The sequence below is a fragment of the Periplaneta americana genome, chromosome 17 (assembly GCF_040183065.1).
Source record: "Periplaneta americana isolate PAMFEO1 chromosome 17, P.americana_PAMFEO1_priV1, whole genome shotgun sequence".
NCBI lineage: Eukaryota > Metazoa > Arthropoda > Insecta > Blattodea > Blattidae > Periplaneta > Periplaneta americana.
Window position 1 is genome coordinate 105381438 of NC_091133.1, and position 19763 is coordinate 105401200.

The 19763-nt window shown below is 35.7% G+C and overlaps 1 protein-coding gene across 3 annotated transcripts in view; it reads left to right on the plus strand.

Moving 5' to 3' along the window:
• Positions 1 to 19519, plus strand: part of cert (ceramide transfer protein) — a 29078-nt gene extending 9559 nt beyond the window's left edge. For 2 of the 3 annotated variants that reach the window (XM_069816098.1, XM_069816097.1), the window contains exons 7-11: positions 4871 to 5050; positions 11082 to 11307; positions 13252 to 13454; positions 16479 to 16614; positions 19264 to 19519. In XM_069816098.1, coding sequence (XP_069672199.1) covers positions 4871 to 5050; positions 11082 to 11307; positions 13252 to 13454; positions 16479 to 16614; positions 19264 to 19391 — 873 coding nt within the window. In that variant the 3' untranslated portion in view covers positions 19392 to 19519. The remainder of the gene's footprint in view (positions 1 to 4870; positions 5051 to 11081; positions 11308 to 13251; positions 13455 to 16478; positions 16615 to 19263) is intronic. The other variant, XM_069816096.1, reaches the window with a different exon arrangement.
• The last annotated feature ends 244 nt before the right edge of the window (positions 19520 to 19763 follow it).

The window sequence follows — 19763 nt, forward strand, 5'->3', positions numbered from 1 at the left end:
CCCGAGAAAATTTCGAATTATTATTATTATTATTATTTTTTTTTTATTATTTTTTTTTGACAGCAACAAGCACGACCAGCAGAAAAGTTTATTTCGTACCACGTTACCAAAGACCCATTTATGTTACTCACACCAGGATGCATTGAAAGCTCGCGTTTTAAGATTATCTTTCTGAAAAATTGTCAGTGATGGCGTAGGTCTGTCTTAATTTAAAACTTTACTTTTTTCAATATTATTTCCTATTGATAACGATACTCTAACAATGAATTTATTACAATTATCATCATTATTTCTCGCATTTCCTTCGATTTCTATTTTCCCGAAACACATAACCACAGTGGACCACGCGACGATTCACCACTGTTATTCTCATTCCAACCAACACTTGAGACCAGCATTGACAAAAGACCGGGTTCTGAATGGGAGAAGTGGAGGCTGATGGGTGCGGGAATACCTGGTAGGCCACAAGAAATGTGCCTCAGTTTCAGCTTTCTGAGTGCAACCTTAAAACCCGTGGAAACATACGAAATGTAGAAGCCAGACCCGGCACGAGCGATCCTGGCCTCAGGAACAAATTTTACTTCAAGACAGGTCTATATACATCACAAAGTTTTCTACTTCTACAACTCTATACGCTTCATTGAAATAACTAATATAATATGTTATATACGACTAAAACCACTAACATTTTGAGTTTAAGGAAGCAAAGTGACTGAGGCCCGGTGTCACTTACTTCAGCCAATCAGCCGCCACTGGTGATTATTCAACTGACCAATATGGTGACTGTTTCTTAATGAAACCTTACAGAATGAAAATTGCTTTCTTCATCCATTAAAGTTGTTAAAGTCTGAATCATTCCGTGTTATAACCATAACATTCTATTTCAAATTAAATCCAATACCATAAAGCAATTGTTGCTAGCTTCACTATTTTCGCCATGAACTTCATTAATGAGTAATTTCTAATTAAAACTTACTTACTTACTTACTTACAAATGGCTTTTAAGGAACCTGTAGGTTCATTGCCACCCTCACATAAGCCCGCCATCGGTCCCTATCCTGTGCAAGATTAATCCAGTCTCTATCATCATATCCCGCCTCCCTCCAATCCATTTTAATATTATCCTCCCATCTACGTCTCGGCCTCCCCAAAGGTCTTTTTCCCTCCGGTCTCCCAACTAACACTCTATATGCATTTCTGGATTCGCCCATACGTGCTACATGCCCTGCCCATCTCAAACGTCCGGATTTAATGTTCCTAATTATGTCAGGTGAAGAATACAATGCGTGCAGTTCTGTATTGTGTAGCTTTCTCCATTCTCTTGTAACTTCATCCCTCTTAGCCTCAAATATTTTCCTAAGAACCTTATTCTCAAACACCCTTAACCTTTTTTTCTCTCTCTGAAAGTGAGAGTCCAAGTTTCAGAACCATACAGAACAACCGGTAATATAACTGTTTTATAAATTCTAACTTTCAGATTTTTTGACAGCAGACTAGATGATAAAAGCTTCTCAACCGAATAATAACACTCATTTCCCATATTTATTCTGCATTTAATTTCCTCCCGAGTGTCATTTATATTTGTAACTGTTGCTCCAAGATATTTGAATTTTTCCATCCCTTCGAAGTATAAATCTCCAATTTTTATATTTCCATTTCGTACAATATTCTGGTCACGAGACATAATCATATACTTTGTCTTTTCGGGATTTACTTCCAAACCGATCGCGTTACTTGCTTCAAGTAAAATTTCCGTGTTTTCCCTAATCTCTAATTAAAACTAGTTCTCTTAAATAGCCCCACCTTGTAGCTCCATCCTCTATGTGTTTATTAAAGGTACAGTGCGTTACTATTTATCGCGATTCTCATGCTGTTTTCAGCACCCATTTTATAATTACCGTACATCACTGGTGCCTAATCTTTTAGTGGCACGGACCTCCAAAATGTTTTGTATAATTTTGGCTGGTAATCTTGTTCTACTCGTTGAATATATTTGCATAAGGTAGTGAATTAAACAGAGATATTAAATTTCAGTTTTAGCTTTTGAATATAATCTGAAAATACAGTACATAAAATATATAAATTTATTTTATGTTATATCATATCTTTGCCGTCAAAATGAAACCAGTTTTTTAGACTTATCCTGAGGTTATCAGTGGGATGATTGATGTTGCTTTGCAAAGACTGGTTTGGTTGTAGACCCTCTTAAGTCGAAAGTCTACCTCAACATTAAGTTTACTTCTATACTTGTTGTTCAGGAAGTGAAAAATTTACTATGGGTGGTAAATACAATCAAGATTGTAGCAGGAATGTTGTAAGAAACACGATTTTTAAGCTCGAATCAGAAGATAATTGTAATAATTCTGTCAGACCTTTTTTTATGGACAAACTATTATTTGTCACCAAGAGGAAATTTTTCATACTTCTTTTTCCTCCACTGCAGAAAGAATAATATTCCCTTAGTTCTAATGTAATCTTAATCAATGAAGATGGTTTGTTATACTTCCAAAGATATTGGATGATAGTTCATCATGTGTTAGAAAGTCACTGAGGGTTGGAAATGAATCAAATTCTCTCAGCGTGACCGCAAGTTTAATTTTGTTATCATTGCTTCAGTCTATCCTGAATGTTGAATACAACTGAAGTTAGACCCTAAAGATTAGATTAAAAAATTGAAAATATCAAATAGGTATGCAAAATTGTAAGCCAAGAAGTCTCAGGTAAATTCATTTCTGTTAAACTCTGTGTCTCAGAAGTTTAAGTTAAATAAAAAATATTCCAGCAAGCTGATAAAAATTGGGATGTGACAAAATTAAGCTTAGTTAAATTCCATTGAAAAAACATGTTGCTTAGGAGTCTGTGGACAATAGTTCAATTGGTAACTGCTGCCTTTCATTATTCAAATGAGAGACTTATTTACTTATGGCTTTTAAGGAATCCGGAGGTTCATTGCTGCCCTCACATAAGCCCGCCATTGATCCCTATCCTGAGCAAGATTAATCCAGTCTCTACAATCATATCCGACCTCCCTCAAATCCATTTTAATATTATTCTTCCATCTACATCTTGGCCTCTCCAAAGGTCTCAAATGAGAGACTATTGAAAAGAAGTCTCATTGTCACACAGCTATAACTACACCAATTGTACCTTTCTGATAGGCCTACTCCTATTTGATGGTGTACAGTCATAGTCATAACAAAGATTTGGAACACTTTTGTTCTGCATATCCTGACTGGTTACTGGTGACAGGCATTTATCATAAACACTGATCAAAGTATCCTTCATTTGTTAGAATAAACCGCAACTGAAGGCACTTCGCCATTAGCAGTGCTGAATTTAGAATCATGTATACACTTCTAATTTATCTAATTTTAATTGCTGTATAAAAATACTGCGATAGGTCTTTTCATTATGTTCATCTTTGCCATATGTTATAATAAATGTTACACAAGTATATCTTCGCTGTTTACAGAGTTATTCCAATATTTCTCCTGTGTTTAGGGTTTCATAAACTCTTTTTTTTTTTTTTTCTAATTGGTCTAGAGCAGTGTTTGTCGATATGTTTTCACCAAGGAATCCCTTTTAGCCTATAGTTAGCCGTAAAACCCTTAATTCAGTTTCTTTGTTTTGCTGCTATTATTATTATTATTATTATTATTATTATTATTATTATTATTATTATTATTATTATTTATGAATAGCGTATTATTAAACTTTAATTGAAATGGGTTAACTACAAAATTGAAACTGGATTAATAATGCACATATGTTGTCAAAATCTTGAACTTTCAATTTTATTGAAATTACACAGGGTATTGAATATAGTCAGTACTATGAAATTCTATATGAACTAAATAATGAAATAAAAGTCTTTACGATACGAATTTATTATATTTTTATTAGTATTTAATAATTGATAACGATATGAAAGCTAATACCTCAATAATTCTGGTCATTGGGATAAATGTGTTGGTTTTATGGTGGAAAGTTGTAACCTCATTTCTGCTTGTGCATTTAGTCCATTTCGGTATTTTTTTTTTTTCTGTGAACACACAACACACAAAATCCAGTGACGAAAGTGATACATCATCATCAGCCATATGGGTTATAGTCCCAGAAGGGCTGTTACGGTCCACAAAAGTTTTCAGCCCATCTCTTCATTGGACGTTCATTGATCTGCAAGAAAAATATTTTCTATTTTAGATATTTAATAATAATAATAATAATAATAATAATAATAATACATTGTAGTAATAATAATTTTAGGCTATTATTATAATCATTAGTGATTAAACTTTGAGAAATGTCTGTTTAGAGTCATTTGATTTAACCCAATCACATCATTTGACGAGCTGTGGTTGCACGATATTTACTACACCGAAATATCTTAGTAAGACATCTTAATCAGTAAGCACATACTTTCGACGTAATTTGTGATAAATTTTACATCATAAAATCTTGCGTAGTTATTTTTTCTATCAATATTTTTACATCACTCTGCAAACTGGACATTAAATGCGAGTGCAGGGAAATTAAATACGAGTCCATTGGGTTAAATTGCAATTCTTCTCTTGTGACTGCAGCTGTTTTTCTTATGTACTTTTCTGGTATTCTAGTGTAACTTGCCTTCTACATTCTTAAATTGTCCTTAAGAAATTCTTATAAGTAGATTTCTTTCCCCTCTCTCTCCTCGTCTTTCCCCTAAGTATCCATGACTGACTCATATAGTAACATAGCAACTGCTGGAACTTTTAGAATTGAAAACTTTCATTATTTTATTTCAAGTTACCGATACCTCTTTTCTTCCTAATAAATATTAAAACAGAAACCTTGCTGATTATATGACATGAATGGCATTTTATTGTTGCAGGAGGGACCCCATAGCGCTCTGAATGATGAGGAGTTCTATGATGCAGTGGAGACAGGACTGGACAAGATGGATGAGGAGATGGAGCTGCGAGACAGGTTAAAAACCAAGCAACAGCAGCTGTCTGTCATTGGTACAAGCAAGACTATCTCCAAGGCAACACAACATCGGCTGTGGCCAGAGGTGAGATATTTTCTGTGGCTCTCACTACGAATCTGAGGAACATATGCACACATAGTATTAAAATTGTGTCGTGAGACATTGTGGAATGTCTCAGCCGAAGTTCAGTGGTTCTGCAAGAAATTGTTATATATGTATTTTGAAGAAGCTCTGCAAATTTTAAGCATCAATTGATAGGTCACTATAATTAAATAAAGCAACTTTAATATTTACATTCTGTGTTTATTTTTGTCAAAGTTAATCTGATTTGAGTCAACAGGACCACCCATAGGAATTGTGCCTTCCCTCCCTCCAGGGTCTTCCCATCCTTGCTGAAATTTTAATGAATGTTAAAATTCTATAATTTAAATACATACTAAGACAAAGAGCTTATGAAATTTCATTACAATGTCTGGCAGTCTTGTTTATTACTGAAATTGAAATATTACTTGGGCAAGAGAAATAATAAAAAAAAAGCCTTAGTTTATAAACATGTTTAATAATACTTACAGTTCATAAAAAAAGTATGATGTAATTTTAAAAATAAATGTAGGCATTCTGTAGGCGTAGTGAAAATATTAAAACTATATTTAAGAAAAATTAATATGCAGATATAACTAAGTCAGTGTAGTGTAGCCTAATTAACTGAAAATCGTATTTATAGAAACTTGTAAGAAGTAGGTTACTTTAGTCAAAATCTAATTACTCTTTCAGTAGTATGCCATTTAACAGAATGTAGAAGAAAAAAGTTTTGTAAATATTTTGTTTCTTCCTTTCCCTTAAAAAAAAAAAAAAAATCAGGCCAGTGCCCCAGCCCTGCTACTCTAGTGATATTCATCCCTCCTATAGATGGCCATAGAGTCAGTTATATAATGGAACAACTATCACCCTTCCGACTAAGTATCTTTGTTACTCTGTACGGATTTTTTTCTGACGTTTTTCCCTCAACCAATCAATTGAAGCAGAATTGCTGGATATCTTTTTGACTTTGGACTTCTGACTCATTTCGCCTCATACCTTCACATGCCATTACCATAGCCCGGGTTAAGTCAAACAGTGCAGAATGCTGTAATGTACAAGAGTGTGACCATTCAGTAACGAAAATCATTCACAAACTAAGAGTTGTCTAATGCTGGACAATTGGCAACAAAGCCATTTGTCTTCTCGCACTCCATTATTTTTCATAGATATTTTCAAGATGAGATATTGAAGTACAATATTAAAATGATCTAAATACATTTCTTCTTGTAAGTCGCATAAAAAATGCCAACTTGTAGCCGATTCAAGTGGACACCATGTTTTGACGTTTTGGTGGCCACTTCATCCACACACAACCCCCAGAATGTGTGTGGGGACCACATCTGCTGTTGGTCAATGGGTCCATTGGACCTAATTGGGAGATTGTGATGATCACCAATCATACTCCCCTTTAGCCGTAGGAGGACAGTTTGGAGTGCCAGCATTAAGAACAGGAGAAATATATAGGAAAGTAGAAGAAAGAGAGGAAGTGAACCCTTACACTTCGAGTGCGCTAGTACTGTCAGGGTCAAAGAAAATAAGAGTTCAGCCAGAGGTCTGGATAGAAAAGTATAAAGGGGGAATTTCGTATTGGATAGAAGAGAAGAATGCTAAATTCGGTCATTAAACTCATCAAGTTGATCAGTACTGACTGATGAGTAGCCCCTCCCTACATAGATATTGTATTTTATTGTATTGTATTTATTAACATTCCATGGTATTCATACATTGCTTTACAGCAAGAATATGGAACAAGTCAAAAAATGTAATACTATTATAAAGTCTTAATTTATAGTCACAGTTTAGATTAAATATATACAGACGAGATTTACAATATAGTCTACTAGTACAACACATAGTTTTAGTATCAATTTCATGAAGCATTATCGAATGTCATATGTTTACTAACAGTTGCACCACGAGAAGGTGAGGGATGGAATATTAGGCAGTTGTCCAAGTTGGTCCCTTTAAGCCTTTACAGGGAAGGAATTAAAGGCTCTCCCTCTGTGTAAGACAAGATAGGAGTGGTAAACACACTGAGCCTCAGGCTGTAGGTACTTTAATAGTTACAGTTGCAATTGTTTGTAGCACTAGGTTGTTTGCACTTAATAATATTTTACTAATATATTCCGTGCCTCATTGGCCATATCTTAAGACCAAAATAATGAATTTCCAGTTCAAATAAATTATTTTTCTGGGGAATACCAAATCTTGCCAATTTTATTTAGACATGTGGAGTTCTTTCACTGGAAGCATTCTGAGTGAACAGTGACAGTAATTTTTAATTGTGTGAAAGATAATGGGTTTCTGTAAAATATGGAACACAGATGAATATACTGCATGACCCCATAAATACTGATATAATGGAAGTGGAATTCACCAGTGAAAAGGAAAGAAAGAAAAAGAGAACTCTCTAAAAATTAAAAAGTATCAAGCCCTTTTCCAAGAATTATTAATTACTCTCATCCTGTGTAATTTCTATAAAATAAAAAAAAAAATGGCTACCTAGTCATTGTGGTATACCTGGAAACGAGAAAGTTGATAATATTGCAAAACAGGCAACATATTTGCAACCAAGACCTCTTCAAGTGATATCTCTATTCAGTGCTTTTGCTTCAGTAAAGTCTCATTTTACAAACCTATGGATCAACAATTGGCTCTCTTCTGACAAAGGAAAAATTTTACAGTTTGTACAAAAGAAACCAAATGACCTGGAAATGTACAAAAACTGGCCCAGACATGTTCAAACATTTTTAACAAGAGCCAGAACAGGTCACATTGTCACTCAATTGTACCTACACCGATTCCACATTCCTGATAATTTTACTTGTCTGTGGTGTAAAAATCATGATGAAGATCTGGAACACATCCTTCTGTACTGTCCATCCATAAACCACAAAAGCAGTACATTAAAATCATCAGTACCAGTTGCAGAAGACACAGCCCTGCAGTATATATTGACTACACCCCAACTCTGGCTACTAGCAACAGGCATCTATAATGAACACCGATCAAAATACCCCTCATTTCTCGTGAAAAACAAAAACTGAATAGACTACAGTGGAATATAGTGGACTTCATGTTGTCAGCAAACAGCTGGATACATTAAGAGGATTGAATTGAATTAATCACTCTCAATTGAGGAATCTAAAGCATTGAAGATCCAACTCCAGTGAACAATAATATAATTTTCAATATGGTAGAAGAACTGAATTGATGCAAAAATCGTGAAACATACAATGAAAAAGTGTGTGTCATTTTATGACGCAGATTTTTTTTATAATCTAATTTTAAATGGTATTGCCTCTGTATGTTATCTTTTATCAGTTTGAATAATGATGCATGACACACAATTTATTTGTTGAATACGACAATCTCAATAAGTACTGCACCCATGATAATTTGAGAGCAGTACAAACTGACCTTATCTTATGTTTATGACGTGATTATGAGTCGATAACAAAAGACGTCACTGTTGGCGTAAATATTTTGTCTATAATGCATCCACTCAATTTTATACATCACTACTACTATTGTTATTGTTCAACATACTGAACAAGTTTATATAGATCATTTACGTCATGTGCGCGCTTTTTTCTCCGAACCAATCACTTGACGCATTTATAGACGATATCTCCACACATTTATTTACGTAAAAAGCAACTAATGTAAGATAAACCTTACTTTATATTTCTACTGCAGGATTAAAAATTCTTGAACATTGACGTTTGAGAGAGAAGAGTGTTGACACTTTACACAGCCTAGCCCACGAGGTTAGTGTGAGTCATTCTAGGAGTCAAACAGCTGTTTGTAACAGCTTGTTACGAAAACATTCCGAAGTCCATGGAAGATAAAGCTGTATATTGAAATACAAGTACAAACTGAACCTATATCACTATGTGACTTATGAGTACAGTGAGAGAACCAAACGTCCCTATTTACATCTCTGACTAGAATCTGTATTCACGTGACTGGGTTCAAAATGTAATTCCTTGCCAGAAAATTCTTTAATATTTTTTTGGTAAGTGAATCGTTAGTCCACCTTTCATCCTTCTGACATGTGGGTTATGGCAGTAGTTATGATTATGAATAAATAATGCAGTTAAATATTGTATTTTCTCGAATACCCCATGCACTTTTTTTTTTTTTTCAAAACATACAAATTTAATTAAAAATACGGATGTATGACTTATTCGAAATGTTGGAAACACTGCCAGACTTTCCTCCCACCCAACTCCTAAAGTGGTAACACATGCCATTATCTTAAAATTGTTAAATGGCCTTTGGATACATGTGTAAGCATCAAGTTCAAATGTGATGAATGTATAGTTTGTGAGTCTCATATTTTCAATGGATCCATGATGCATGGGCACGCATTTTGCTCCCTCTTGTTGAAAAGAGCGTCAAAAAGTGTAGCATCTACAATCAGCTGGATGAATGCTCGGATGACGATGATGATGATGAAAACAGTATAGAATGAAGAAGTTGATAGTGATAGCAGGTACGATGTTTATAACAAACCACGTATCATACAAAATAAAGGCAGATAATTTACTGACGCATGCTATGAATGTTGCAGGATGTCATGTAAATGGCCAATTAAGCAATACACTTGACAAGCATGCAGTGCGTTCGCATAGGATGAGTTTGAAATGCATCCTGTTCCAGGAGAAAATTTATTGTGGATGAAAGTATTTGTGTTTTTGTGTTTGATTGTTGTTAATTTATTGTGAATACATTTTTTGAAAGCTTTATTTTATTTATTAACTCTAACCCTTTAACTCTATTAAATATAGAATATAATCTAAATTTAACAGAAGAAATACTGAAATCAGAAGTAAGCACTGAAATAATGAAACAGTTGTCTTTAGAGACAATTAATATTAGGTACCCTCCACAAAACTGGCTTCATTTATACACCGACGGATCCTTGATCTCCAGAGAACAATGTGCCGGTGCAGGTGTTACGTGCTGTCTCTTCTCACTTTATAGATCTCTTGGGTATGGAACAACAAGTTTTGATGGAGAAATCACTGCAATAAGTGAAAGTCTCAGGAATCTTCTCTGCCACATCAATAAATTAAAAAATGCAGTTATATTGCCAGACTCCAAAGCAGCTATTCTATCAATAGTCTCTAGACACACACCTTCATCTCAAATAGCAGAAATAAACAAAATGCTCTCTCAACTAATAACACCCCATAAAAGAATTGTATTCCAATAGATACCATCCCATTGTGGAATCCTGGGAAACGAGAATGCGGATGCTTTAGCAAAAAAGGGCAGCACTGCTACTTACAGACCTGTTACTAAATCTATGTATTACTTTGTGAAAAGATTTATTAAATCTACATACTTAGACTTCAACAAACAAAATTTGCTAACACAATCTCAAGGGAAAAAATGGAACTCTCTGCATCATAATCCACAGTTAATTCCCGATTTACCACGCAAATTGTCTGTAGCTGCATTTAGATTGGCAACAGGCCATGATTGTTTGACCAAGCATCTGCATAGAATTGGAATATATCAGTCTCCTAACTGTCCATTGTGCAACTCAAACCAAGAAATGGATTCAGAACATCTCAAAATCTGTACGTCAGAGGCTAACCATGACAATATCTTTGAAAAATATTGGAGTGCAAGAGGTCAAATGGCTTTATTGTCAAACGCCTGGCATTAGAAAACAACAACAACATTTTTTTCTTCTCCCCAAACTTTCTTCCCATTCACCATTCCTTCCAGTGCATCCTTCAGTAGACAGTGGCTTCTTAGCCAGTGGTCCAACCCATTTCTTTTTCTCTTCCTGATCCAGTTACAGCATTATTCTTTTTTCATCCATTTTTCCTAGCACAGCTTCACTGTCCACACACTCCATTGTTCCCCATATCCTCATTTCAAATGCTTCGAATCATTTCTCTTCATTTCACCTTAATGTCCATGTTTCTGGTGTTATCGATGTGTGCTGCACCTTACATAGTTCAGAACATAATTTTGCTTGCTGCAGTTAGTACCTGTTATGATCTGTGAATTGCAGATTGACCGGATCTCAGTGGAACAACTACGCTATGCGCGGCTGGGGGTGGGAGAGGGCGGATGGCAACTGTTCGCAGAGGATGGTGAGATGAAGATGTACAAGCGTGAAGAAGAGTCCAATGGCATGGTGGTGGATCCCCTGAAAGCATGTCATGTCGTGAGGGGCGTGACTGGACATGAGATGTGCCACTACTTCTTCTCACCAGATGTTCGCATGGAATGGGAGAGTAAGTATCCATCTAGTCAACGCATTACATTACATGATTTATGCAACTATATTCATGATCAACTAGTTGTTACAGTAGAAGTAAATAATAATGTAATACAACTTTGTATCCATTTTATTGTTACAGTAGAACTTCTGTTATCATTGTAGTATGAGATTTTTCTGTTTTGGCAGCTCGTCATACGTATAAAAATATTCAGCATTTCGAAGCAGGTCCAGTCTTGGATGAAAGCTTGCCTTTGCTGATGATGGAAGTGATATGTAGTTCTGAAACATTGAGTTTTTCTCCATCTGTAATGTTATGCAAAAACCCATCAATCTTGTATCACATTGAACACCATTAAAGCCTGGAGTATTAGTTTAAAATTAGTCTATCTATGGTTTTTTCTGAGTGTTGATTGTGATTAAGAAATGAATGATCAAACTAGAGTGAACTAGATACTCATGTCAAGATTTAATAAGATTATAATGACGTGTATTAGGTAGAAAAAATATCCCAATGATTATAACCGGGTGAAGTGTTAAGAGTTAGATGTAATGTAGAAAGATGGAATTATGTATAAATTTAGTTAGCAAGATTAGAATGCTGAAAGGAACGTAAGTGTGTAACGAACAGATGGTGGACATGTAAGATCATTAAGAAGAAATTGACTGTTTGGAGTTAAGTTAATAGCGAGAGTAGATGAGTAGGCTGTCGAGATTGCATGCTAATTGTAGTTATATTAATAGAAAGTTATGGTGAAACCCGTATACATAAGTTGTGGTACACCATAACTAATATAAATGTTGATGACAAATATCTATCTATCTATTAGCCTATCACCTTAAAATAAATGTCTTATGCTTGTGTCATCGTTACAGAAACGTGTACAGTTGTATCATTGCAACTCTACACTGTCCATTCCCCACTGCTAGAGCATCAGCAGCGCACAGTGAAAACCCCCATCACTCCTGTCCACACTTCATCTGATCTCTCTGCATTTTCGATGTTGCTTAACAAGTTCTTAATATTTGTGTTAAACTTGTAAGCATAAATTGACTGACTTCAGATTCACTGGCCTTCCTTTATGAATGACAGTCTGTTACACTGTCACATTATAGGGAACTACTGTATGTCCAAATGGTTTATCTGAATCTTTTTCTTTCCTCTTCCTATGAAATCTGTATTTCCGTACATTGATATTTGTAACTTTGTAACTTACACAGGCAAATCAGTAAATTAAAAATTGAAGTAGTGACCTACATTTTTAATGAGCGCCTGAAGCTTTCACCACTTGGATGGCAGTGTTATCCAGTTATTGAGATCGATGTGCTCACAGGTGACACAAGTAAAACAAAGAAGCAGCAATTGCAAGGTGCTGGCACCTCTCCATGAGTTTACCATTATCAAGCAGCACTCCATTGTGCGATTTTTCTGGGCATAAGGTCTGGCAGCAAAAGATATTCATAAAGAAATGCTGCTCGTGTATGGTAATTTGGTTAGCATTGCCTGTCACTTAAGCTGTCTACGATTGGGTGCAGAAGTTCTCTGAAGAACAGACAAGTATTGAACACTGTGTTGGTTCCAGTGGAGATTGTCGTAGATTGGCGGTGCTTCATTATCAGTCCTAGGCAAAGCATGCATCATAGCTCGGATCAAGTCACCAATGGTACACTCGTGCAGAGGTGTCACTATCTTGCAACTGCTGCTTCTTTGTTTCTCTTCTGCACACTGTTAATAAGACTATCATCTAGTGGTGATAGCCTGACAGCATTATCTCTACCAGGTTAAATAAATAAATACTAAATACATGAATTTTGTTGTAGTTTTGTGTATTATTGTTTGCATATAAATGGTGTATTCTATTCTTATTTATCTCCATATGTGCAATAAGCACTCACTCAAGTTCTTATTGCTCATTTCACTTCAAAGTAACAGTGTGACAAATGAGTGTCTTGCTTACAGCGACAGTGGAGCAGATGACTGTCATAGAGAAGATAGCAGATGACACACTGGTCTTCCTGCAAGTGCACAAACGCATCTGGCCCGCATCACAGCGAGATGCCCTCTTCTGGTCACATATGCGACAGGTTCCAGATCACAATGACCGTGACGGACATGACATCTGGATTGTCTGCAACCATTCTACTGACAACTCAGATTTTCCAGTGAGTAGGAATGTGCTAATTTTCAACTGGAAGTAATTGGGCTTTTGTTTGCATCTGGAAAGAATGTGACTCTCTCTATATTAAATCTACCTTTGTCATCGGAAAAGAAAAATCATACCGGTTCGTTTTGATCTTTACAGCTATTTATTGCAGTTTAGACCTACTTATTTAAAATTGGGCTTCTTTACATTTACTCATTTATAAATAGGGGTGTGATTTTATGGTGATTATTTTACTCTGATTTCGGTTCAATTTCGGTCAATATTTCGTAAGGGGATGACGGCACTGCCTTCTTGATCTCACAAAGGCAGTTGTTGTGGGAAAGAGAAATAATCATCTGCTTGCACTGCTTCCTGAAAATAGTTTCCAAAACTATGCTTACGTCATTCTCAGATTTCACACGTATGTAATGCTGAATGATCAGATATGTAGAATTGCTCATGTATATTTTATAATTAAAAAAACTCCAAAAATGCCTGTTATTATTCGGTTGAGAAGCTTTCGTCATCCAGTCTGCTGTCAAAAAATCTGAAAGTTAGAATTTATAAAACAGTTATATTACCGGTTGTTCTATATGGTTGTGAAACTTGGACTCTCACTTTGAGAGAGGAACAGAGATTGAGGGTTTTCGAGAATAAGGTTCTTAGGAAAATATTTGGGGCTAAGAGGGATGAAGTTACAGGAGAATGGAGAAAGTTACACAACGCAGAGCTGCACGCATTATATCCTTCACCTGACATAATTAGGAACATTAAATCCAGACGTTTGAGATGGGCAGGGCATGTAGCACGTATGGGCGAATCCAGAAATGCATATAGAGTGTTAGTTGGGAGGCCAGAGGGGAAAAGACCTTTGGGGAGGCCGAGACGTAGATGGGAAGATATATTAAAATGGATTTGAGGGAGGCAGGATATGATGATAGAGACTGGATTAATCTTGCTCAGGATAGGGATCAATGGCAGGCTTATGTGAGGGCGGCAATGAACCTCCGGGTTCCTTAAAAGCCAGTAAGTAAGTAAGAAAACTCCAAAAGGAAATAACATTTCATTGGATACCTAGTCATTGTGGTATACCTGGAAACGAGAAAGTCGATAATATTGCAAAAACTGGCAACATATTTGCAGCCAAGACCTCTTCAAGTGATATCTCTATCCAGTACTTTTGCTTCAGTAAAGTCTCATTTTATAATCCTATGAATCAACAATTGGCTCTCTTCTGACAAATGAAAAATTTTACAGTCCGTACAAAAAAATGGAAATGTACAAAAACTTGCCCAGACATGTTCAAACATTTTCGTCTGTAGCTGCATTTAGATTGGCAACAGGCCATGATTGTTTGGCCAAACACCTGCATAGAATTGGAATATATAATAACTGCTCATTGTGCAACTCAAACCAAGAAATGGATTCGCAACACCTCAAAATCTGTGCTTCAGTGGCTGGTCATGATAATATCTTTGAAAAATATTAGAGTGCAAGAGGTCAAATGACTTTGTTGTCAAACGCCTGGCATTAGAAAACAACAACAAAAACAACAACAACAACATTTTTAACAAGAACCAGAACAGGTCACATTGTCACACAATTGTACCTACACCGATTTCACTTTTTTGATAATCCTACTTGTCTGTGGTGTAATAATCATGATGAAGATCTGAAACACATTCTTCTATACTGTCCATCCATAAACCACAAAAGAAGTAAATTAAAATCATCAGTACCAGTTGCAGAAGACACAGCCCTGCAGTATATATTGGCTACACCCCAACTCTGGTTACTAGCAACAGGCATCTATAATGAACACCAATCAAAATACCCCTCATTTCTCGTGAAAAACAAAAACTGAATAGACTACAATGGACTATAGTGGACTTTGCTTTATGTTTTTATGTTGAAAGTATTTGTGGCTGCAAACTAAAATCACCTGTTTATCACTATGTACATCTCACAGAAGCCAGTGAAACAAAAGAAAATTATTCCTTCTTTCGTGTAGGTTTTCTGGTAAATAACCAAATATACTGATATATTCCATGTTTCTGCTGCATATATTATTAAATTGAAATAATATAAATAGCTAAATTGTTTTCTTTTCTTCGAAAGGTTCCGATTTTTGAATTTGTCTTATTGAATCCATAGAACAGTTTGCTGCAAAACATTTTCAGAATTACATGCAGTCAATCAAAAATCATCAAAATCATTTGTTTAAAGCTTCTCTAATTTTCTCCTTAATTCTATCACTATTAAACACAGCTGTATCTTCTAAAACCATGCTTTTCGAAAGCTTAAAAAACCAGGAGAATAAATTAGAGTCTATATCATGAAAAAATAATTCGAATTAGGAGTTCTAAGCTACCCTACTTGACTTCTGCATACCATAAACACTAGTTTATTGAGGTATTAGTTAGGGACTAAAGTTATGCCATTTAATCCGAAGGTCGCAGGTTCAAAGCTAGCCAAGGATGATGAAAGTCCTTAACATAACTTTCTTTGGAGAGGAAGTAAAACTGGGTGTCCTGTGTCTGAGATTTGTGGAATTTATAAGAACCATGTCCCTGATAGAAGTCTCTTGGCAGAATTCATTAGTCATTTCCCACAGATGTTGAATTTCAATACTGAATAACTTCATCAGTTGAAAGCATTGTTCAATAAAATTAAAATTTTACTACTGCTGCTGCTGCTGCTGCTGCTGCTGCTGCTGCTGCTGCTGTCTTCTCAGGACATCTCTCGGATACAACTGAAGCCTGTGGTCTAATAAATCAGGAACAACATGTAAAAAGTTTAAGAAATTAAAAAAAACGGTAACATCATAGTGAAAGTTTTATATTTAGATTAAATGTAGGGCCATTCTGATTTATCCTTTATCTCATATTGAATCCGATCAAATCGAAGTGATGATTTGAAGATGTGTGCTGCACTTGAATTGTTTTATTTTTCTGGAGACTAAGACTATTTCATTCTGTAATATGTCGATATACCTAAGTTGTATGCCATTAGATGGTTATCTGATACTGTCTTTATCTTCCAGCAGAGCAACAACGGCAAATGTGTCAGAGTCACCCTCACCGTGTGTCTGGTATGTCAGACATTCATAGACCCTCCCAAAGATGGCGCCAAAATCACCCGCGATGATATAACATGCAAGATCACGTACTGCTCTGTCGGTAAGTTCTGATTGTGCAATCTTAAAAAGCTGGAAATGATTTCATACATTGTAGTGTTGTATTCATCAATTTTATGCTGTAGTATATAAACTTCAGTTGCACGCATTGTGTGTCAGTGGTTTCCAAATAAAAGTAAAAGCCTGATAAGTATAGCGCAGTTGTTGGGAGACATACTTTACCCCCGCGATATATTGTAAGTGATTATAGTCCATATGTTAAGGAACTATAACTCTATACATGAATTTAAATGGCGGCCGGGTAGCTCAGTTGGTAGAGCAGCTGGGTACGGACTGAAAGGTCCGGGGTTCGATCCCAGGTGGTGACAGGGTTTTTTCTCATTGCCAAACTTTCAGAACGGCCCCGAGGTTCACTCAGCCTCCTATAAAATTGAGTACCGGGTCTTTCCCGGAGGTAAAAGGCGGTCAGAGCGTGGTGCCGACCACACCACCTCATTCACCTCATTCTAGTGCCGAGGTCATGGAAAGCATGGGGCTCTACCTCCATGCCCCCCAAATGCCTTCATGGCATGTTACGGGGATACCTTTACCTTTTTTACATGAATTTAAATAATGTAATAGTACTGTAATATAAACTAGACACTCACCAGTTATGCAGTTTATTCCACAATATATGTTATTGTATTGTTTTTAGCAATAGTTCATTTCACTGTTTCACTGTTTATAAACTATCCTGATTTTGCACGACTTAAAAAAGTCCGTAAGTTTTGTTTGGTGGACTAAATCACTGCATTTTTTCTCCGCGTATTGTTTTATATTGGTAGGATGGAGGAGATGAACACTGTTTGGTTCACTTTGCCTTTCCATCCAAGACATTACATTATTTAGATGAGATATCACTTCAGTAACTCTTGTAATATTGTCTTTCTCTTCTACAACATTTTCATCACCGCCATCTTCATCGTTGGTTTTTTTTTATTTTCCATGTAACATTTATGATATCTTCATCAGTTACGCACTGTGAAACCGATTTGTTACTGTCAATTTCAAAATGCATTCATGACTTGTTAAGGCACAAATTGTTTCCCGTTATGCTTGCAAAATCCTTTGGAATGCAGTTTTACAACCCCGAAGAAAATGTTGTTGTCCACTAAGGACTGTGCATATACCTGCTGATGCAGCATGTTATACTGCAGAAATGCTTTATGCAGTATTATCTTTTACATTGATTTTCTTAAAGATTGATTTACACTAAATGTATTGTATATTTTATGTTTTTTTTTTTTTTTTTACTGGAAGACATACTTTCCCATGTTAAATACGAATTTGCGATAAATCGGACCGCGCTATATCGGAGCCTGCTTTGTTTTACTTTCGGCATTTTTACGTCTTCAGTTGTGTGATAAAATATCTGATTGTGGGCACTGCGGCTGCAGTATTTGTTCTGTTGCATGGGGGAAGCATGTAACACATGTGATCAGGAGTCAAGACTGATGCAACCATAAGGAAAATTCTTATAAGACCAATCAAATTGCTTAAAGCAATCTGCAGTAGGTTCTCGAATATAGACTACGACTACACTGTAAAAAAGTGTTCGTTCATAAGCAGAAAAGGGGAAAAAATGCAGCAAAAAGTAGAACATTTCCTAAAAAAATTACCAATAGACATTAAAAGATCGAAAAATGCAAAATAAAAGTAGCCTATATTACTACGTGTTGTAGTGAAACAAGTTTGTATTGCATTCTGGATTGTCTGTGATGTCTAAAAAGAAGTGATATTTCATTAACTTCCGAGTCCTAGTTATCACAATTTGAGGGTATGGTTTATTCCTTAGAAGTAAACAGTCCAAAAGACTTTCTTGTAAAATAATAATGAAGATTACATAGTAAGAACAAGGTAAATCAATTTCGTAAAATTTTCGTGATTGAAGTTTGAAATGTAATATTTTAGTCAGCCTTGGCTGTAAGCAGGTAAGATTTCCTAAAAAATAATCTTATATTCTTCAAGAATAATGTATGTTGTTAATTAGAGTACTGTATTATATAACCTATTGAAAGATGGCTTATCTATGAAGTTCTAAAATTCTCTTGTGAAAATTTTACTAAATTGACTCATTCTGCTCATATAGCTTTCAAATACTATTTCATATGGTATTAATTAATGTCATTTCAGTTATACGTTTATTTCAATTAAGCATTTTTTATATTTCTGTGCAGCTACCAAAGGTAGGCATGATTTATGTACCTACTTGGCTTCTAGTCGGGTTATACGTACCGACAACAAAAGAAAAATTGGGAGACAACACCAATTTGGGACCAAATATTCACTATTTCGTCTCCAATCTTTTTGCCTAAATGTTCATATAGATCCTCTGGGATCTTGAGCGTGCCATATTTGCATTTGGATGCCTCTTGAAATACATTCCCTCTATTTGTATGTTGCAGCATTGCTAACATATGAATTCATCGCACTGTCCTACATAGAATTCCCCTGGACCTTAAATATGTTTATTTGAATAACGCATTCAATTCAGACATTTTCCACTGAAAATTTTCCTTCCTTTGGTAATGCTTTTGTACAGAATTACTGCGTTTTTTCTTCAGCCTACCTGAAAAACGTATAAATGAAGTTTTACTGTATTTTCATATTGGACATACTATGAGGGGTTGAGTATGGATCACGTAACTTACAGTGAACCCAGGCGGGTGGGCACCTGCATCTGTCCTCCGAGCTGTGTACAAACGGGAGTATCCGAAGTTCCTCAAGCGCTTCACGGCCTACGTCATCGACCAGTGCAAAGACAAGCCGATCATGTTCTGAGCCTCCGTCCCTCTGGTGCGCCGTGGTGATGTGTGCCTTGCAAGAAATAGATTGGGGTGTATCCTATGTGTTATTCATTTTCTAAGTACATAAACAATAAATATATATATCTATATCTATATATACCACACAGTTGTTTCTTTTCTTTCGGTGCCTTCTCAGAATCTCTGTTTTCAGCTGTGCTGTATGCCTGATGAGTTCGTCATATTGCTGGTTCAAGGTTTTGAGGAACGAAATTCGTGTTTAGAAGAATTAAATGTTTTTGGTAAGTAAACACAGTGTAGTACCATGTATTATCGTGTAATTTTCTTCTTTTTTTCCCCCTGAAATTGTTTGCTGAAAACAATAGGGGAGGAATTCTGAGAGGGATTT